Genomic DNA, 22,024 nt, shown 5'->3' with positions numbered 1-22,024 from the left:
CAGTGCAGTTTACCTTCAAGAAACTTTGCAGCTCTCAGGCAAGTGGACTGAGCTCATGCCAAACTGTTGTTGTTGTGTTTTGGTGTAAAACAGCTGCCGTTTGAGGATGCTCTAGGGGTTATATCAGCACTTGCTTGGGAGGATTTGCATGATCCATTCATGGCTTCACCACTCAGGAGTAGCATGGCCATCCCAAATGGCTGCAGAGAAAACCCCAATATCATGCACTCCCTAAATATGTATCTAGGAAACACTGTTGTCCAGATGTCGGATTTCTCCCCCAGGGTCTGAATTCCGTGCATGGTATCTGGGGTTAGTTGCATACTCTGCAATCCTAAAACCTGCAGAGTTTGATCATCTCTGCAGGAGAGAGAACTTTGCAGGCTCTCTCCTTCAATGCTTATAAACTCTGCAGGCTCCTGGTACCGGCAATCCCTGTTTCTCCAACCCCTGGAGTGTTGCAGTGACCCCTGTTATGGGTTGTGCTTTGTGCCCTATATTGGCTGCATCATAGGAAAGCACAATGCCTACCCATGATGCCTCAGAGTGCAATACTCTGCCAGAAGGAAAAATTTCCCTCTGGCCCCACATGGCAATCACCTCTGGCTCATTGTTCGCCCAGGTTTATTGAGGAGTTCTCTTCTAACCTTGCTGCTTTCTCTGTGTGTGGCAGGCTTCTCCGAGGAAGAGGAGGCCCAGAAAGACAAAAAAGAAAGCGAAAGGTAAGCAGCCCCTCACCCCACAGCTGCGGTGGCAGACTCAGGCCCCATGCAAAGCAGAGAAATAGGGTCTATTCCCCCACCTGCCTCCCCTCTTCCTGCGAAGGCACAGTCGTGCCCAGAGTCGTGCGGTGGCACTGGCTGGGGCTCCATTCACAGGCTGCCTCTGAAATCTGGGGCAGAGGGTGCCCAAGCAGCTCAATGTCTCCTTTATGTCTCACTTCTGGCAGCTTTTGGACGCTGTGCGGAAGAGTTGGAGGAGGCTGGTGCATCCCCAGAGACGTGGTAAGCAATGCCCCCCTCCATAAATCTGCAGTGGGTCAGTCTCCTCCTTAAGCGTCATGCAATTCATCCCCACCCAGGGGCAGTAGCCCGAGTAATCCCTCCCCTGCCCCGACCAATGTACCACGCAGGCAACTCTTCTCCTTTAGACTCCTGCAATTCATTCCCACCCTGCAGAAGTTGCCATCTCTAATCCACCCCCACGCCTTGTACAGTGGGTCATTCCCTTCTTCCAGCATCATACGGCTCCTTTAACCTGGGGCAGTGGGGGGGAGGGGTAGATTGTGTCAACTGGACTCGACCATCCTCTCCTGCCAGGAGCGGGAGAAAATGTTTTCTGGGAGCAGCCCCATGCACCCCGGGGAGGTGAGGTGGAGAGATCAGGAGGAAGGCTGGTCTTTCTGGTACGGTGAGTAGGGGATCCAGGAGCACTTGGGTAATGGCCCCTCCTCCAGTCCCCCAGCATAGGTTCCACGGAGGATTTGAATCCTGGAGCTAAAGAAGTAGCTGCATAGTTGGGTAGCTGGAGTAGGCTGTTATCCTACATGTTGATTAGCTTCTGTGGAAGGGACATGACACACATGCAGCCAGCAGGATAGACACTCACCTCCTCAGCACTAGACAGGGATCACCTAACAATCCAGCTAACCCCAACCCAGAACATCCAAGGCCCGGGTATTGCAGGGGAGGAGGCTGCCTCAGTGGAGAAGGGGACAGGGAGCCTTTCGCTGCCGCACCTCTGGGTAAAAGAGGGCCTGCGGGCAGGGCCTGCACTCAGCTAACTGCTCTCTCTGTTCCACAGCTGCCCTGTGCCCCTGGAGAAGCTCCCCTTGGCTCAGCGCCTCAGGCTGGTTGAGAGGAGGCTACAGTACGTGGGCAGACACCTGGATGCAGTTCTGATACCGTAAGGCAACTGAGCGGGGGGCACCAGACTGGGGGCTGGGTGGGAGGGGATAATGAAAATAGAGAGGAGGGAGCAGGGAAAACCAGACAAGAGACAGGGGCTGCGGCTGGGAAAGGGCAGCCCCTCCCTGGGAGGAGGGGGGAGTGTTTGGAGCTGGTGCACCCAGAGCAAGGAGGGGAACCAGGAGTAGTAGGAAGCAGTCCAGGCTGGGAGAGGAAAGCCCAGAACTGCTGGGTTGAGGGTCCCTGGCCTGGAGCCCGGTGTGAAGTGTGGGCCCAGGTTTCCCTACCAGCCACCAAGGGCACGGCCCAGACCGGCGGGGCAGTGAACAGGAGGACTGTCTGGGTCACTGTGGGAGTGACAGGCAATTGCAAGACTGTACCCTGGAAGAGGGGGAAACGCTGAGTGGCCTAGCGAAGAAGGGGACACTGCAGTTCCCGGAATGACAGAGAGATGATGTGACCACATGTGACAATTGGAAGGGGCATTGACCTCGAGAGCTAATCCCCAGAGTAGGCTCCAGACAAGCAGTGAGTGGGGCACTCTGTGATACACCCAAAGCATGAGTCATCAGCTGGGTTCAAACCCAGGACTTTCAGGACCGTAGCACAGTCCCCCACCACCAGAGAAACTCCATTAACTGGGAGCAATAGTAGGTTGTTAGCCTCTAGTGTATCAGCCATTAGAAGAGGACAGTTTTCCAGTGGGTTAGAATGTAAGAACATAAGAACAGGCAGACTGGGTCAGACCAAAGGTTCATCTAGCCCAGTATCCTGTCTTCCAAAACGGGCCAATGCCAGTGCAGCAGAGGGAATGACCAGAAGAGGGAATGATCAAATGATCCGTCCCTTGTCGCCCATTCCCAGCTTCAGACAAACTGAGACTAGGGACACCATCCCTGCCCATCCTAGCTAATAGCCATTGATGAATTTATCCAGTTCCTTTTATAGTTTATAGTCTTGGCCTTCACAACCTCCTCTGGCGAGGGTTACACACACATGCTCACGTCTTCCTCACCCAAAGCAATTGTTGTTAGCTAATCTTTCTATTAAAATAACACTAGGTCCCCAGTCATGCCAAGGCCCCATTGTGCTAGGTGCTGTGCATGTGCGTGTGACGAAGGGGTTATCGTTCTAGATAAAATGAGTGCCGGCTCCCCCTCTCAGTCCTTCGTTACCCAGCTGATGTCCTTGTGTCAGGCTGTGGTGTGCAAGGCATGCCTAGGCACAGCCCCATTGCACTACTGTTGGAAGGCTGTGCCCAAGCCCTGCCTTTGCTCAGCAGGGCCATGTCCCATCTGTCCCTGTCTGCTCTCTCCCACAGGCCGAGTGTGGCGACAGCCGCGATGAGCCAGTTCTCCTATTCCGCTATGGAATCCACCACCTCTGCCCTCTGGAGTCCCAGCTCTTTTTCCCTGAGAGAAGTCGCCATCATTCAGTCGGAGCCCCTCTGCCACACAGGGGAGATCATGCCCTTCGCGAGCTGGGAAGGATCCACTCATCCCATCCAAGCCCAGCCTCTCTCCAGGTCTCCTGCCCACAGCAGACAAGACCGGGGAGAGCAGACCATGGGTCTGGACCAGACGTCAGTCCATAGCTCAGACTTCAACATCCGGCAGAAGCATCTGCAGAGGCGACTGGGGGCTCCACAAACCCCCATCCCGGGGGAGCCTTTGCTGGGTGAGGGGGACACCAAGCAGCAATTGGAAGTAGACCCAGATCCGTCCAAATGTGGATTTCCAGCAAAGGTCCCGGAGCCCTTCAGATCCAACACCAGCCCTCAGCGTGCACAGGAGATCCAGGAGCCATGTGTCTGCCCCTGGGGACCCCTGCCCCAAAAGGCCCACAGGATCATGGCATCCCCTGATGCCATCCTGGCCAGGCTTGTGCCCACAGCGGTGGTCAAGCTGCAGGATCACGTGGCTCAGAAATGCTGGCAGATCCAAACGAAGGCCTTTCCTAAGATGGTGCGAGAGTCGCACAGAGATGCTCCCCTCCGGAGAGAGACTGCCCTGCCTGGGCCACTCCACCCCCCTGGGGAGCCAGGCAAGCACAGGACAGCGGCATTCCCAACGATGGGACAACAGCCTGCCCACCCCATCGAACTCCACATAAGGCATCAGCATCCGGTCATGCAGAGGGGGCTGCTCACCCTGGACCCAGAGCCCCTGGCAAAGCTGCCTCACGCCGTCCCAGCCAGGGGAGCCCGTGTGGAGTTCAGTGAGATGGAGACCGATTTCCTGCAGACGGGGAGGCGAAGCACAAGCTCCTCTTCTTCCACATGTCCTCCAACGCCAGTGGAAGATATCACCCTGGAGACGGGCAGGAATGATGGCGCGGCAGGAAAGCAGACTAACCCACAGCGCTGCACTCTGCCAGCAGGGGTGGGTCTGACATCGCCACCTCCAGGAACCACAGTAGCAGAGAAGACACTCGCAGCGACACTCCAAATGTATAGGAGCGAGTTGAGAAAGCCCCTTACCAGTGTGAGCGGCACCAAAGGGACTGAAGAGAAGCTGGAGCTGCACATGGAGAGGAAGGTTCTCTTGGGAGAAGGCTCCTGCCTGCAGCCAGGGGCACAAGCAGGTGAGAGCAGGGCAGATCCTCCCAGGACCCAATGGCACCAGGTTGCCCCAGAGGCACCAGGCTCTGAGCAGCTAACAAGATCCACCCTTGACTCTCTCCTTGCTGGGCAGGCTGCACACGACCTGCAGATCAAGCAGCTGACGGAAATGTTGAGCAGCTCCCGCCCCTTGGCGGGCCAGGTCTCAGTTTGCCAGCAGTGCCCCAAGGCATATCCAGGAAAGAGGAAGGGTGAGAAAACTCCAAAGGAGACATCTGCTGAGCTGCATGGTGTTCGAGACATCATGCATTCACATGGGTTCAATGGAACTGTGAATTCAAAGCTCTCCAGGGACCAGCCACCAATCAGAGGCTGCGAGAAGTGTGGTAAGCATCGACAAAAGAGACCAGCTGGCTCTGCAGGTGCTGACTTGCCAGGAAGATCCCATGGAATTCCACAGCGATGGACTCCAGGATACTCCTCAGCATCATCCTACCACAATAAGATGCCAGTGCTGTGGCTCCTTCCAGCAGACAAGAGCAAGACGCAGGATGGAATGGGGAAATGGGCTCCCCGCAAGCAACCAAAGATGGTGTCCGTTGCAACGAGTACAACAGGGCTTTCGCAAGCTGGGGAGAAAGCAAGTTGGAGTTCTGACGGTTCTCCCTCAAAGTCACCAAAGGCCTCCAGAGCTAGGACACCATCCCCTTCAAGGAGCAAAGTTCTCCAAAAGATGTTCATGTGCCTGAAGCAAACCTTCAGCAAGCTGCAACACAAAGTGAAGTCCTGAATGTCCAAGGACCCTCGATCCAGAGCACCTGACACTAAATTTACAAAGCCACCCTTTTGGAAGGCAAGGGCCTCCAAGGGTGTACGGTTTCCACACTACTGAATCTCACCCTGCCAGCATGCCCAATACCAGAAAAGGCCCACAAATTCCAACCTCTCCCTATCATCCAGTGGGCCCGGTAAGCATGGGCTAAAGTGGCTGAGAAGAATGGCTTGTTGTCCTGGGACAAAGAGACTGATATATAAGTGTCTCTCCTTGGGGTATGACATTTAAACCGAGATTCCAAGATGAAGGGGGGCCTGGGAGCTTGGATGAGATTGAGCGTTCAATCCTTCCTTCAAGAAGAGCTGACACTAAATTTACAAAGCCACCCTTTTGGAAGGCAAGGGCCTCAAAGTGTGTCCAGTAGTACTATTAGGGCCCTATCATCAATCAAACACAAACCGGCCCTTTGACTCCTAAAACCCCGCCCCTTGACCCCTTAAACCCCGCCCACCTATCACCAGAAGTCCCACCCACAGGGTCAAGGAGGACACATGACCGGAAGCAAATTGTGTCATGTGACCCCTCTAAGAACTCCTCCCACTGCCCTCTACCAATCAGGAGAGGTTTCGCCCTCATAGGCCTACCCGGAGAGGGGATTTGACCAATCAGGGGTGTTCCAGGGTGGGGTAACCCACCCGGATGTGGCTCGTGTGACCCCTCTAAGAACTCCTCCCACTGCACTCTACCAATCGCGATGGGTTTCGGCCGCATAGGACCAACCTGAGAGCAGATTTGACCAATCGGTGGTGTTCCGGGACGGGGTGACCTGTCCAGATGAGGGTCGTATGACCCTTCTAAGAACTCCTCCCAGCGCCCTCTGCCAGTCAGAGCGCAACACTATCACCCCATAAGTCCCAGCACCAGGGCAGAAGAGGCCATCTTTTACCGAGGACGCGTGCTTTAGAAATCGTGGAAGCATGGACTCCTTCACCACCCCGTGAGTACTTTGGACTTTGTGTTAGCCCCGAGGGCCTTTGGACTTGTGTGGAGAAAGCGCTACATGAGCGACAGTTCCCACAGTTCCCACAAGGATGGATACGCTGGAACCCGAAACCCAAACTCTCGTGAGGCACACCGATGAGTGTGATGGCCTCTCATTTTCCACCCCCCTAGAGGTGGAAGGTGAACGCAGCTCAGGGGAATCATCGGAGGACAAGGTGAACGGAAAAGACATTGCTCAGGTAAATGAATGATTAAGAAGTGACTGTTGATGATGGGGTGTAATGGGGTTAGGAACCGGGGGGTGGGGTGGGTTGTGTATATTTAAAAACAAGGAGTGGGAACGTACACTGTTTCTTTTCTGAAAATCTCTCCACAGCTTGACGATGCCTTTCTAGAGGACCCAGAGGCCCTGGACAGCATTGCATCAAGCAGCGAAGATGAACCGGGCTCTCCTTGTTTTTGCTCAATGCCGGTACAAATTGTTGAAGAGGACTCCAAGGATGACAGCTATGAGGAGTTTAGGAGGCTTGGCATGGAACTAACTGAGCCAAGGCCACGTCGTGAGCGTAAAAAAGTCACACGGACTATTGTACACGTTGCTGTTTATGCTGTCCTTAATCAGTGCCTTAGGGAAAAGCTTTTTGAAGATTGTGAGGGCTGTGTCATAGATGCGGCAGCCCAACGGCACCATGACTGTGTGACTTGGACTTCAGTAGATCTAAACTTCAAGCCCCGGCGCCTGTGTGCTGAGTTATGTTTGGAAAGCTTATTAAACACTGTTCTTGCCATAGGTTACGCTCCGCAATGTCTGTGCCTACCCAAGAACATTTAGCAAAAGGGGTGACCTTGATAAATGCTGTGCAATTTAGTGCAGACCCTGTCCGTCTTTTAAAGAAAATGACCAAACCGGAAGATGCCTGTGTCGCATTCTTGACTTGAACTGGGACCGTATAGAATATGATTGCAACGAAGGTCCTATAGTGGCACCAAATCTTTTGTAAAGGGGGTCATATAAGGGGTCTAAGACCAGGTTATGGGTTGCTGGTTATGATTATGCTGTCTGTATCAATGTGTCATTTTGCAGTTGAAGTTATGAATATTGGCTCTATCCTGTCTGTATCTCAAACTTATGCTATGCTTCTGGGTGACATCCCAGACGAGTTGGTGTTAGCTCTGCCTAGCCTGCTTGATGGCCCATTAAGGACCATCAGCTACACAATTGACCCATTGGGAGAAGGCAGATGCACCTTTTAAGTCAGCAAAGTATGCAGGAACTTGCCCATGTGACTCCAGACCCCATTTGGCTTGTAATTTTCCACAGTAAGGACAAAGAGGTGTTCTTACACCTGGAAAAGACTATAAAAGGCTGATACCTCATCTCCAGCTTGTCTTCAATCCTGCTTCTTACCTTTGAAGGGACTTTACTCCAAACTGAAGCTCTGAACAAAGAACTGATGACCCGTCCCAGCTGGGGATGGACTCCAGAGACTTAATTTAAACCTGCAGTTTATTCTATCACTGTTCTAAGCCTGAACCAAGAACTTTGCCATTATTGTATGGAATTGATTCCATTTAACCAATTCTAGCTCTCATCTGTATCTTTTTCCTTTTATGATTTTATAGATTTATAGATTCATAGATTCTAGGATTGGAAGGGACCTCGAGAGGTCATCGAGTCCAGTCCCCTGCCCTCATGGCAGGACCAAATACTGTCTAGACCAGCCCTGATAGACATTTATCTAACCTACTCTTAAATATCTCCAGAGATGGAGATTCCACAACCTCCCTCGGCAATCTATTCCAGTGTTTAACCACCCTGACAGTTAGGAACTTTTTCCTAATGTCCAGTCTAAACCTCCCTTGCTGCAGTTTATGATCATTGCTTCTTGTTCTATCCTTAGAGGCGAAGGGGAACAAGTTTTCTCCCTCCTCCTTATGACACCCTTTCAGATACCTGAAAACTGCTATCATGTCCCCTCTCGGTCTTCTCTTTTCCAAACTAAACAAACACAATTCTTTCAGCCTTCCTTCATAGGTCATGTTCTCAAGACCTTTAATCATTCTTGTTGCTCTTCTCTGGACCCTCTCCAATTTCTCCACTCTTTCAGTACCTGTTTTCCCCCAATTACAAGGTTTCATCCTGTGAGTTTATCGACGATGAAACCACGTGTGTGTCTTGGAAGCTCGCAAAAGACCAGTACTCTGTCTCTGGCAATACCAACGTCTTCATAGCCTGTTTCACCACCGCTTATGCCCACTTAGAACTATACAACCTCCTAGAGAGGTTGCGAGAGTGGTGCCTGTACCACGAAACTGACTTGGTGATATTTTTGAAAAGGGAGGGTGAGTGGAATCCCCCTCGGGGGGATTATTTAGGGGACCTCACGAGCGATTATTTCAATTAAAAAATAATAATCTGTGTACTTTTTTCTGAATTGGTCTTTTTTAAAAAAAAACAAACAAACACCAAACATCAATTGTCTTTAAACCCCTCACCTGAGGTGCTTTATTGGGTAACATGGCTGTGAAAATTATCACAAAATACATGTCTGTGCTTGTTGAAACATGTTTTGAGCAGGACTAGGCATGCCCAATGAATATCTCATCAGTACAGGTCTATTCATAACCTTTTTCAAAAGCTCCTTTGGTTTTAGATTTCTCAAAGGGAGAGGCACCACTCATCTTGTGTTTTTGACCTAAGGCCCAGGCATATTTGGATAGAATGTCTATCACTGTTAAGATGTACTTAAAACCGCTGTTGCATTTGGAGAACTGGTGCATATCCACCAAATTTGCCTGCCATTGCACATGCACATCTGAACCAATGGTCTTGTTTCTTTTAAAATGTATTTGAGCCAGTTTGTGTAAAGTGCAAAAAAGAACAGGAGTACTTGTGGCACCTTAGAGACTAACAAATTTAGTTGAGCATAAGCGTTCATGGGCTACAGCCCACTTCATCAGATGCATGCAGTGGAAAATACAATAGGAAGATATAGATATACACAGAGAGCAAGAAACAATGGCTGTTACCATACACCCTATAAGGAGAGGGATCAGTTAAGGTGAGCTATTATCAGCAGTGGACAAAAAGGACTGTTTGTAGTGGTAATGAAAATGGCCCATTTCCAGCAATTGACAAGAAGATGTGAGGAACTGTAGTGGGGGAAATAATAAGCACGGGGAAAGAATTTTACTTTGTGTAATGGCCCATCCACTCCCAGTCTTTATTCAAGCCTAATTTAATGGTGTCCAATTTGCAAATTAATTCCAATTCAGCAGTCTCTTGTTGGAATCTGTTTTTGAAGTTTTTTGGTTGTAATATTGTGACTTTTAGGTCTGTAATCAAGTGGCCAGGGAGATTGAATTGTTCTCCGACTGGTTTTTGAATGTTATAATTCTTGATGTCTGATTAGTGTCCATTTATTCTTTTACGTAGAGACTGTCCGCTTTGGCCAAAGTACATGGCAGAGGGGCATTGCTGGCACATGATGGCATCTATCACATTGATAGATGTGCCTGGTGGCGTGGCTGATGTGATTAGGTCCTATGATGGTATCCCCTAAATAGATACGTGAACAGAGTTGGCAACAGGCTTTGTTGCAAGGATAGGTTCCTGGGTTAGTGTTTTGTAGTGTGGTGTGTGGTTGCTGTAGGATTGGGGGCTGTCTGTAAGCGAGGACAGACCTGTCTCCCAAGATCTGTGAGAGTGATGGATCGTCCTTCAGGATAGGTTGAAGATCCTTGATGATACGCTGGAGAGGTTTTAGTTGGAGGCAGTGGCGGATTAACAAATTTGCCACCCCTAGGCCCTCAAAAAATTGCCGTGCCCCCTCCCCACCCCGCGCGCCAGCTCACCTCTGCTCCCCCGCGGCAAGACTGGGAGGGGGTGGGGAGAAGGGGAGTTGTGGCACGCTCGGGGGATGGTGGTGGTGGAGCGGAGATGAGCTGGGACGGGGAGCGGTTCCCGGGCCCCCCCAGGTTACTCCCCGCACCCGTGGGTCCAGCTCACCTCTGCTCCGCCTCCTCTGAATGTGCCACTACTCACTTCTCCCTCTCTCCCAGCACTTTAGCGTGGGAAGCCTGGGAGGGAGGTGGAAGGGGGGAAGCGTGGGGCACCTGGGAGAGGAGGCGGGCCAGGGATTTGAGGAAGGGGCAGAGTTGGGGAGGGGGCGTGAGCAAATTTGCCGCCCTAGGCCTAAGCCTTGTTGGCCTAGGCGATAATACGCCGCTGGTTGGGGGCTGAAGGTGATGGCTAGTGGCGTTCTGTTACTTTCTTTGTTGGGCCTGTCCTGTATTCAGTGACTCCTGCGTACTCTTCTGGCTCTGTCAATCTGTTTCTTCACTTCACCAGGTGGGTACTGTAGTTGTAAGAATGCTTGATGGAGATGTTGTAGGTGTTTGTCTCTATCTGACGGGTTAGAGCAAATGGGATTGTTTCGTAGACCTTGGCTGTAGACAGTGGATCGAGTGGTGTGGTCTGGATGAAAGCTGGAGGCATGTAGGTAAGTATAGCGGTCAGTAGGGTGATGTTTATGTGGCCATCGTTTATGAGTGCTGTGGTGTCTAGGAAGTGGATCTCTTGTGTGGAATGGTCCAGGCTGAGATTGATGGTGGGGTGGAAATGTGTAAAGTGTAAGTGTCCCTGTCTGAAAGCCAAGCTGTTACCTGTCTTCTATTCAAAGTTTTGCTATGCTTTCTGGCTACTTGAGAAAGAGGGTTCACCCGCCATTATTTTCTTTAACAGAGCTGCCTGCGTAGAAATGACTGTTACTGGGCCCTCATGGGAACTGTCACTCATGTAGCGCTTTCTCCACACAAGTCCAAAGGCCCTCGGGGCTAACACAAAGTCTGAAGTTCTCAACAGGGTGGTGAAGGAGTCCATGTTTCCACGATTTCTAAAGCACGCATCCTTGGTAAAAGATGGCCTCTTCTGCTCCGATTGCTGGGTCTTATGGGGTGATGGTGATGCGCTCTGGTTGGCAGAGAGTGCTGGGAGGAGTTATTAGAGGGGTCACACGACTCTCTTCTGGGCAAGTCACCCCGCTCTGGAACACCACCGATTGGTCAAATCTGCTCTCAGGGCGGTGCTGTGTGGCTGAAATCCATCGTGATTCGCAGAGGGCAGTGGAGGAGTTCTTAGAGGGGTCACACGAACCACTTCCGGATGGGTCACCATGCCCCGGAACACCCCTGATTGGTCAAATCCCCACTCCAGGTAGGCCTATGGGGGCGAAACCCCTCCTGATTGGTAGAGGGCAGTGGGAGGAGTTCTTAGAGGGGTCACATGACACCCTTGGCTTCCCGTTATGTGTCCTCCTTGACCCCAGAAGTAATATTCCCCATGGGTGGGACTTCCAGTGACAGGTGGTCGGGGCTTAAGGGGTCAAGGGGCAGGGTTTAAGTGGCCAAGGAGAAGGGTTAGGGTTTGATTGATGGTAGGTCCCTTATACTATTTCCGATTTCCATACTACTGAATCCCACCCTGCCAGCATGCCCATTAACAGAAGGGGCCCACTAATTCCACCATCTCCCTAGCAACCAGTGGGCCTTGTAAGCATGGGCCAAAGTGGCTGAGAACAAGTGCTTGTTGTCCTGGGACACAGAGACTGATGATAAGAGACTCTCCTTGGGGTATGACGTTTAACCCCAGATTCCAAGATGAAAGCGGGGCCTGGGGCTTCAATGAGACTGATGGTGTGACTAGCCGGGAGTGTGAGGAACAGGCTGTGATCTGCCCTCACGTCCCAGAGACGCTGGTTGTGGTGCCCCAGAGCCCACAGGGCGGGTCCCTTGTTCCCCTTAACCCTCTTCCATTTTTCCTTGTTTTCCTTCCAGTTGCTGTTCAATAAATTGTATTTGGTTTGAACTTAATGTGCTTTAGGTGTAGGGAAGCGGCCGGTGCAGAGAGAGTACCCCGGAGTGGGGCCATCCCCGAGCACGCAAGAATCTCCACTTTCATTTAAAAAACAGTAAATGTCTAGCCCGTCATGCTTCAAAATGGGACCCCCCTAATGGTTCAAAAAGTATAAGGCAAATCAAAAGAATCCCCCAGATAATTTTAAAATCTCATGATTCGGGACGCCTGACTTGTTTGAATGTATTGGGTCGGCAGTACTTGCCGATATGTGCAGGGTATGGAAGCACTTATCTTTACAGCCAAGCAACTAATTCATGGGGAATAATTTAAGCTGTGAACCCATCCCATTGCACTCAAATTTATCCCTATTTCAAAAATAGTCGCGGGGGGAGTTCAATGAATAATTCTGCTTCAGGAATCAGTTTGCTAGTTAAAATGCACAGTGTGTGGATCTGACACTCAGGTCATATGACTTCACTTCTGTTCCCTGATTGGATGAGCAGAACTCCAAGAAATCTGATTGCTAGCATGAATGCTCTCCTTTCCTTCTTCAGAATTTATTTTCAGGGAATGTAATGTACTATCGAGGAGAGAGTGTGTTCCAATGGGCAGAGCACTGGCTAGGCAGTCAGGAAACCTCAGTGCAGTCGCAGTTCTGCTATTGACCTGTTGCATGAGCCTGGATGAGTTGCCTCTCTGTACCTCAGTTTCCTCATGTGTTTAATAGTCTACTAACCCGTACTGCCCTTTGGAAGGTGCTTTCATAGATTCCAAGGCCGGAATGCTGCTCTATCACACAGGCCAGAAAACTTCCCCAAAATAATTCCTAGAGCAGCTCTTTTAGACAAACATCCAGTCTTGATTTAAAAGTGGTCAGTGATGGAGAATCCACTACAATCATTGGTAAATTGTTCCAATGATTAATTACTCTCACCAATATCAATGTATGCCTTACTTCACACGGGCTCTGTTCAAGATGGTTTCTCTCAGCCACAGTCTCCCAGCAAAGTGGTGCCTGGCTCCCCCCTTGCTCAGGCTCTCTTCCAGGGGCCCAAAGGTGCTGGTGGTTTTGTTTTCTTAGGTGAAAGAATGTGGGGTTGTCTGCCCCTTTCTTTTCTAGCCCCTTGAGTCTTGGAAGCTGATTCTTCTAAAGCAGTGGTTGTCAACCAGGGGCACGGGGTCCACAACTCCTAGTTTTACAGCAGGCTACATAACAAGCACTAGTGAAATAAGTACAGGTTAACATTTCATACAGGCAAAAGGAGAAAGTCAGCAATTTGTCAGTAAGAGTGTGCTGTGACACATCTGTATTTTAGATCTGATTTTGTAAACTAGTAGTTTCTGAGTGAGGTGAAACTTGGGGGTACACAAGACAAATCAGACTCCTGAAAGGGGCACAGTAGACTGAAAAGGTTGAGAGCCACTGTTCTAAAGGATCCCCTCAAAGCCAAGTTTATCCAAGCTGTGAGGAAGGTGACCTGAAGTCTGGTGGTGAAGGCTCCGTGTGTAACCCACACACCTCCTGGGTGTGGTGTCCTGTCCCTTCTAGTGGCACCAAGACCACTTAATGAGAAAGGGCTAAAATGAGTCTGCGCTGCAGCCTTTTAGCTCATGCGGTAGAGACTCATGCAGTAAGTTCCAGAGGCCCTAGGTTCAATCCCGCTCACCACCAACAGGGGTCTGTCAATGTTACAAGTCGGGGCTCATCTGGGATTTTAACCGGGAAGTCTCTGAGCTCGGGACGTGCTTCCTCAGCGAGGGGAAGTATGTAACCCACACACCTCCCGGGTGTGGTTTTCTGTCCTCTCTAGTGGCTCCGAGACCATTTAGAGACAGTTAAATGAGTCTGCCCTACAGCCCTAGCTAGCTGCCAGTTGGCTCTTAGCTCATGCAGTACAGAATCATGCACTAAGCTCCAGAAGTCCCAGGTTTGATCCTGCTTGCCAGCAACCAGGGTCTGTCAACAGTACATGTGCTCTCCCCCTCCCTCCACTTGTGTTTGCTGAAATGTAAATCGCTCTGTTCACTACCCATCTCCTTCCCCTGCTGTCTTGATGACCCTGTTTGCTGCTTATATAAACCCCTATTCCTTTGTTTAGGACAGACCTCTTTAACCGTATGAGCCTAGGAGGGGCTGTCAGGTTTTCACAAGTACTGTCGTACAGGGGGAACTCATAACTCTCCATGTAATGTTGCATCATGATCTTATTGACCAGAGAGTTGTTAGTTTTCAAATGGTACCTCCAGGGATTTCCCTACACTCCCCCTGAATTTCCCCAACACCCCCCCTCCCCCCGCCCAGTTTTGTGAACTAGTTACATGCCAAACCTGTTGGCTGAACTTTGCGACTTTGTCCTCACCCACAACTATTTCACATTTGTGGACAATATACCTTCAAGTCAGTGGCCCTGCTGTGGGGAGCCGCATGGCACCATAGTATGCAAAACATTTTTATGGCTGATTTAGAACAACGCTTCCTTAGCTCTCATCCCCTAACGCCCCTACTCTCCTTGAGCTACACTGATGACATCTTCATCATCTGAACCTATGGAAAAGAAGCCCTTGAGGAATTCCACCATGATTTCAACCATTTCCATCCCACCATCAACCTCAGCCTAGACCAGGGGTGGGCAAACTTTTTGGGGCGAGGGCCACATCTGGGTGAGGAAATTGTATGCAGGGCCGGGGCAGGGCGGGTGGAGTGCGGGATGTGGAGGAAGGGGCTCAGGACAAGGGATTGGGGCAGAGAAGGGGTGCAGAGTGTAAGAGGGGGCTCAGGGAAGGGGGTTGGGGTACAGGAGGGGTACGGAGTGCAGGATGGGGCTCAGGGCAGGGAGTTGGGGTGCACGGGGTGCAGGGATGCAGCAGGGAGCTCAGGGCAGGTGGTTGGAGAGCACAGGAGTGCAGAAAGGAGCTCAGGGCAGGGAGTTGGGTGCAGGAGGGGTGCGAGGTACAGGCAGAGGGCTTAGGGCAGGAAGTTGGGGGGCGGGAAGCAGGAGGGGTTTGAGCTCCAGCCCGGTGCCGCTTACCTAAAGTGGCTCCGGGGTGGCAGTGGCGCACACAAGGGGCAGCGCAGGCTCCCTGCATGCCTGCCCTGTCCCCACGCCACTCCAGGAAGTGCTGCGGCCCCTGGGATGGGGGGGGGCAGAGGGCTCTGCGTGCGCACATGGAGCCCTTTGCCTCCCGGCCCGGGGGCTGCTTCTGAGAGCAGCGCCGGGCCCGCAGCACCACCAGGGGTAATCCCGCAGGCCGGATCCAAAGCCCTGAAGGGCCGGATCCGGCCCGCGGGCCATAGCTTGCCCATCCCTGGCCTAGACCAATCCACACAAGCGGTCCATTTCCTTGGCACTACTATGCTAATAAGGGATGGTCACATAAACACCAGCCTATATTGGAAACCTGCTGACCGCTATACTCACCTACATGCCTCCAGCTTCCATCCAGGACACACCACACGATCCATTGAGCTATCTTGATTATCACTACAAAAGTTTGTTTTTTTTCTCCTGCTGATAATAGCTCATCTTAATTAATTAACCTCTTTGAGTTGCTTGGGCATCTCCCACCTTTTCATGTTCTCTGTATGTGTATATATCTCCGAAGTATAAGTTCCATTCTATGCATCCGATGAAGTGGGCCCACGAAAGATTATGCTCAAATACATTTGTTAGTCTCTAAGGTGTCACAAGTACTCCTGTTCTTTTTGTGGATACAGATTAACACGGCTCCTACTCTGAAACCTGCCAATTTAGTGACTGTTTGGAAATTTGAATTGAAATTGAAACATTAATACATACTTTAAAAGCATATACAGTGTATGATAAAATACGTGTTTCTGAAAGTATAATAGATGTGAAAAGTATGAACCTAGGCTAGTTTCCTTATACAGCTCTTGTTTTTATGACAATGCCTGTGCATTCATTTCCATGATGTTGGCCAACCTAATAATTTCAAATGATGATTTGTAAGCAAAGTCTCAATGAGCTCTCCCTGACAACTAATGATGAGCTGGAGGCTGCAGGGAAAGGCTTCAGGACCAGATTGTATTTACATTCACACCTAATCTACCTAGGGATCCAGCAAACAGAGCTGTGTTGCCCAAGTGATAGATTTTGGCTGGGGTTGGGTTACAAATCACTTGAATGCGGGGGGTGGGGTTGGGAATGAAATGTTGTTGTTCTTATTGTATGAGTAAAAGGCAGTAGAACTGTATTAGCCTGTCCTGACTGAGGGCATCAAAAGAGAGGGTGGGGACCTGTCCCTCTCCACTGTTTAAAGACAGAGCTGATTAGGCTCCATAGATAGTCTTTTGTTCTGTTAAGTGACCACTGCAGCTGAAATCACTGATAATCAGGTCTGCGTGCTTAATCCTGCTATGGGGACAGTGTTCCTATGGGGACAGTGTTTTTGTGTAAAAGACAGCCCAGACTGCACTAGCAGCGAGGTTCCCCCACGGAGAGTTCAGCTGAAATCACTGAGAGCGGGTGGAACCTCAAGAGACCAACTCGCAGAGGTCACAGTGGCAGGTGGCAGCAGAAGGTGACTGCGCAGGGCCATTGGCAACAGAGTGATGGAGTGAATGAAGAGCCATGGCCAGAGCGAACAGTGAGCAGCTGGAGGAACGAGCAAGGTGCCTTCTTGCCCCCCACCTGGGAGGTGGACTCATGTGAAAGCACCTCCGACGCCTTAAATAAGGGGCACGTTAAATAAACATTTGTTTGTTGGACTATATTTTAGTGACTTTGCTCCAGAATCCAAGATTTGTGACTGGGAATGGAAACTTATATAAATATGTTTCCTAGTAGGCCAAGATTTTTAAAATGCAGTATTTGCCAAGGTTGTTATCTCACATTGTTGCTATCTTGAGAGGTCATGATGTTGGGGAGTTTCTGTACTAAACATTTGTATTATTATAATTAATTTTTACATAAGAATGGTCATACTGGGTCAGACCAATGGTCCATATAGCCCAGTCTCCTCTCTTCCGACAGTGGTCAAGGCCAGGTGCGTCAGAGGGAATGAACAGAACAGGGAATCATCAAGTGATCCATCCCCTGTTCCCCATTCCCAGCTTCTGGCAAACAGGCTAGGGACACTCAGAGCATGGTTTGCTAGTCTCCAAGGTGCCACGAGTACTCCTGTTCTTTTTAAAAAAGCAAACAGAATGTTAGGAATCATTGACTGCCGCTGCACATTGAGTGGATGTTTTCAGAGGACTATCCACAATGACTCCAAGATCTCTTTCTTGAGTGTTAACAGCTAATTTAGACACCACCATTTTGTATGTATAGTTGAGATTGTTTTCCAATGTGCATCATTTTGCATTGATCAACATTGAATTTCATCTGCCACTTTTGTTGCCCAGTCACCCAGTTTTGTGAGATCCCTTTGTAACGCTTCCCAGTCTGCCTGGGACTTAATTACCTTGAATAGTTTTGTATCATCTGCAAATTTTGCCACCTCAACTGTTTACCCATTTTTCCAGATCATTTATGAGTATGTTGAGCAGTAATGGTCCCAGTACTGACCCCTCAGGGATACCACTATTTCTCTCTCTACATTCTGAAAACCGACAATTTATTCCTACCCTTTGTTTTCCATCTTTTAACCAGTTCCTGATCCTTGAGAGGACTTCCCTCTTATCCCATGATAGCTTACTTTTCAAAAGTCTATTTAAATTAAATACATTTTTTTAAAAAAATGTATATGTTTTTAGAAATCTAGATGTGTTATATGTTTTGGTGTCACTTGCATTATCCTTAGGTTAAATTTGCATCATCCTAACAAAATATTTACTTTATTTATATCTCTTTTATATATCTCATCGGTCCTGACACCCCCGCCCTGTAAATTCGAACACCTCCCCTAATTTCAATTCCTGGGGAAACCATTGGGTACCTCACAAGGCATATTTTGTACAAAGATTATTACCATCGCATGTAGGGTGTGACTAGAGGGCTGCTTTGGGTCACACATGCTCAGAAGGGCATCTCCAAGGGTGGAGGGCCAATTCCACTCCCATGTGCCAACGTGTTCTGCCAGTTCAGCCAGCCCCAGAGAGAGCCGTATCGGAAGGGCGCTGAAGATCTCTGCCCTGAGGGCTGATGTTCGCAGGCCTGCTTTGGCTACCTGCAGCAAGCAGATAACTGCCAGGAGAAGGATCCCAGCCTATGCAAAGAACAGGGTGCTTGCTGCTTGGTCAGCTCAGGAGGGCGTGAGGACATAAATGCCAAATGAGCAGCGCATGCTTTCCATGCGTAGGATTAGTGGCCCATGTGCCTTTCAGTACTGAAGAAATCTGTATGTTAGATTCTGTTATTTTTCTTTGACCGGTATGTGCTGTATTGCTGTAATGATAAGAGCATGTCTCGATTTATGAGGCGACTTAGTTAACCCACAGATTGTCGTCTTATCAACAGAAGAATTTTTTTGTTTAGTCTGAGCAGCTTTACTACACTGTGGTGTTTTTCCTCCAAATCGGAGCAACTCAGGGTACTGGCATCCGCATCTGTCCCAATTTGCATATTTGTGGTGTTCTCCACAGGTGGGAGTTCCGCTGTCGGAACAGACTGAACCTGCTCACTGTCCCTGCAATACAATGAAATTATTACGGGTACGGGTGTAATCAAAGTTTGGTGGGTTACACTCAGGCCGGGCCCTTGTCTCCGGCTCTTTAACGGAGCCCTGACTCTGCTCTCCCAGGAGCCCCTCTCTCCCTGAACACAGGTTGCTCTTACAGGCCCAGCTCACTAGGTGACATCTACCCTGTCTTTCCATTCAGACTGCATGGAAGACTGGAGAACTGAGCGGGATTATGACATCACAGGTATCAAGGAGACTGAGCAGCTGTAACATAAGAACGGCCACACTGGGTCAGACCAAAGGTCCATCTAGCCCAGTATACGGTCTTCCGACAATGGCCAATGCCAGATGTTTCAGAGGGAATGAACAGACCTCCTTTTAAAGTGCTTTGAGAGCTACTGATTGAAGATGTTAATAAGAGGTAGGGCTGGGGGAGGTGGCTCGGTACAGGAGCTGGAGAGAACTCTGCAGAGTCTGGGATGGGGGAAGAGTCTGTGGAGGGGTGAGCCTGGGGATGGCCTAGACTGAGACTGGCTGAGGGAGGAATTGACTAGAGAGGGAGTAGAGCTGAACTGCTTGCTTCAGCAGCCCTGGATTGGAACCCAGAATACAGGGGCAGCCTGGCTTTCCCTGCCAGCCACCAAGGCTGGAAAGCCGCCTGATAGAAGGGTTGGAAGGACCCCTGAGGCCGGAGTCAGGCCAAAGCCCTGGCATAAGGCCACTGGAGTACTGCTGTGTGGGAGTCTGTTACCCAGGAAGGGGTGGGGAAACAAGTCACCCCAATAACCCCTGCACTCCGGTGACTAATGCCAGTAATTACAGCCGAAGAGAGACCTGCCCGGATGTCATTCTGTGTGAAACCACCAGGGAAATGGCTCTCGAGCACTGACATGAGGGACAGGTGACATTCACCCCCATGTGGATGGCCTGTCCAAGCCTCCATAGCACAGCCCCATGGCCGGGGATTATGGGGGGAGGAGAGGTTCAAGTGGAGGGACCATGCAATGCGGTCTTTAGAGCTCCAGGTGTTATGCAGCGTCTTCAGTGCCACCTGGAAACCTACAGGCATCTGCTGCTGCCTGGTGTGATTGCTCCTGCTTGGAGCTCCACTCAGTAAAGAGATTTAGTTTTTGAGTAGTCTTGCAATGTAATCCCATGCGATGAATCCATGTGCTATATGGCATGCTTACTCCATGAATCAGACACCCTCTGTCCCTATGGTGGCAGGGACGTGAAGTCTGGTGCTTCCGCTCTGCAGTCACGGGCCTGTGTCACCTAAAGATAAGAACATAAGATTGGCCATACTGGGTCAGACCAAAGGTCCATCCAGCCCAGTATCCTGTCTGCCGACAGTGGCCAATGCCTGGTGCCCCAGAGGGAGTGAACCTAACAGGCAATGATCAAGTGATCTCTCTCCTGCCATCCAGCTCCATCCTCTGACAAACAGAGGCTAGGGACACCGTTCCTTACCCCATCCTGGCTAATAGCCATTAATGGACTTAACCTCCATGAATTTATCCAGTTCTTTTTTAAACCTTATTATAGTCCTAGCCTTCACAACCTCCTCAGGCAAGGAGTTCCACAAGCTGACTGTGCGCTGTGTGAAGAAGAACTTGCTTTTATTTGTTTTAAACTCTCTGCCCATTAATTTCATTTGGTGGTCCCTAGTTCTTGTATTATGGGAATAAGTAAATAACTTTTCCTTATCTACTTTCTCCACATCACTCATCATTTTATAGACCTCTATGATATCCCCCCTTAGTCTCCTCTTTTCCAAACTGAAAAGTCCTAGCCCCTTTAATCTCTCTTCATATGGGACCCGTTCCAAAACCCTAATCATTTTAGTTTCCCTTCTCTGAACCTTTTCTAGTGACAGTATATCTTTTTGGAGATGAGGAGACCACATCTGTATGCAGTATTCGAGATGTGGGCGTACCATCGATTTATAAAAGGGCAATAATATATTCTCAGTCTTATTCTCTATCCCCCTTTTAATGATTCCTAACATCTTGTTTGCTTTTTTGGATTGCTGCTGCACACTGCGCGGATGTCTTCAGAGTACTATCCACGATGACTCCAAGATCTCTTTCCTGATTCATTGTAGCTAAATTAGCCCCCATCCTATTGTATGTGTAGTTGGGGTTATTTTTTCTAATGTGCATTACTTTACATTTATCCACATTAAATGTCATTTGCAATTTTGTTGCCCAATCACTTAGTTTTGTGAGATCTTTTGGAAGTTCTTCACAGTCTGCTTTGGTCTTAACTATCTTGAGCAGTTTAGTAACTATTTTGAGCTAAAGGACGAACCTGCCAAGCTAACTGCAGGTACGTCTACACTGTACATTAAGCCCGGGATCTGACTCAGGTTTGAGCCCAAGCCCCACTTCCATCCATGCACAAATGAGTCCGACTCGGGTCAGCAAACACACAGGGCCTGGGTCTTAGGACCCTACAAATGGGGGTTCAGGGTCAGATCCTGAGTTCTGTTGGGACTTGGGTCCAAGCCCTGTCATTTTGCAGTGTGGATACAGCTCAAGCCACAGACCTGAGTCAGAAGGTCTGTGTAGTATAATATGGATGTGTTAGTATAACACTGACAGACACCAATTGTCAGTGGGCAGGATCAAACCTGGGACCTCTGAAGCTTAGTCTAGGAGGCTGGCGTTTAGGTCATGCAGTAGAGGCTCAAACACTCAGCTTCAGAGGTCCGAGATTCAATGCTGCCTGCCAATAACTGGGCTTTTTTGGCCCTAGAACCAGGGGCTTATCTGGGATATCAGATGGGAAGTATCTATGCTTGCTTGGTGTGGCACTCTGGAATATTGTGTGCAATTCTGGTCTCCCATGTTTAAGAAGGACGAATTCAAACTGGAACAGGTACAGAGAAGGGCTCCTAGGATGATCCGAGGAATGGAAAACCTGTCTTATGAGAGGAGACTCGAAGAGCTTGGCTTGTTTAGCCTAACCAAAAAGAAGGCTGAGGGGAGATGTGACTGCTCTCTATAAATATATCAGAGGGATAAATACCAGGGAGGGAGAGGAATTATTTAAGCTCAGTACCAATGTGGACACAAGAACAAATGGATATTAACTGGCCATCAGGAAGTTTAGACTTGAAATTAGATGAAGGTTTCTAACCATCAGAGGAGTGAAGTTCTGGAACAGCCTTCCAAGGGGAGCAGTGGGGTCAAGAAACCTAACTGGCTTCAAGACTGAGCTGGATAAGTTTATGGAGGGGATGGTATCATGGGCTAGCCTAATTTTGGCAATTAATTGATCTTTGATTATTAGCAGGTAAATAGGCCAATGGTCTGTGATGGGATGTTAGATGGGGTGGG

General features: G+C 49.7%; 2 protein-coding genes across 2 annotated transcripts; both read left to right on the top strand.

Moving 5' to 3' along the window:
- The first annotated feature begins 952 nt into the window (after positions 1–952).
- On the top strand, positions 953–5,574 carry LOC120399567. Its single transcript, XM_039527951.1, has 3 exons — positions 953–1,004; positions 1,804–1,905; positions 3,229–5,574. The coding sequence occupies exon 3, from the start codon at positions 3,251–3,253 to the stop codon at positions 5,255–5,257; it is 2,007 nt and encodes a 668-aa protein (XP_039383885.1). The 5' UTR covers positions 953–1,004; positions 1,804–1,905; positions 3,229–3,250; the 3' UTR covers positions 5,258–5,574.
- Positions 5,575–5,588: 14 nt separating this feature from the next.
- LOC120399568 lies at positions 5,589–7,342 on the top strand. Its single transcript, XM_039527952.1, has 2 exons — positions 5,589–6,483; positions 6,621–7,342. The coding sequence occupies exons 1-2, from the start codon at positions 6,334–6,336 to the stop codon at positions 7,074–7,076; spliced, it is 606 nt and encodes a 201-aa protein (XP_039383886.1). The 5' UTR covers positions 5,589–6,333; the 3' UTR covers positions 7,077–7,342.
- Positions 7,343–22,024: the final 14,682 nt, after the last annotated feature.

This window comes from Mauremys reevesii, linkage group 2 (genome assembly GCF_016161935.1).
Source record: "Mauremys reevesii isolate NIE-2019 linkage group 2, ASM1616193v1, whole genome shotgun sequence".
Lineage (NCBI taxonomy): Eukaryota > Metazoa > Chordata > Testudines > Geoemydidae > Mauremys > Mauremys reevesii.
The sequence above is the reverse complement of the archived record's forward strand: the minus strand, read 5'-3'. Positions and strand labels throughout refer to the sequence as shown.

Bases quoted from the DNA above. Each gene is read 5' to 3' on its own strand.
- LOC120399567 (XM_039527951.1), top strand. From the start codon at position 3,251: ATGAGCCAGTTCTCCTATTCCGCTATGGAATCCACCACCTCTGCCCTC.
- LOC120399568 (XM_039527952.1), top strand. From the start codon at position 6,334: ATGGATACGCTGGAACCCGAAACCCAAACTCTCGTGAGGCACACCGAT. The intron at 6,484-6,620 runs GTAAATGAATGA...ATCTCTCCACAG, and splicing joins ACGGAAAAGACATTGCTCAG to CTTGACGATGCCTTTCTAGA.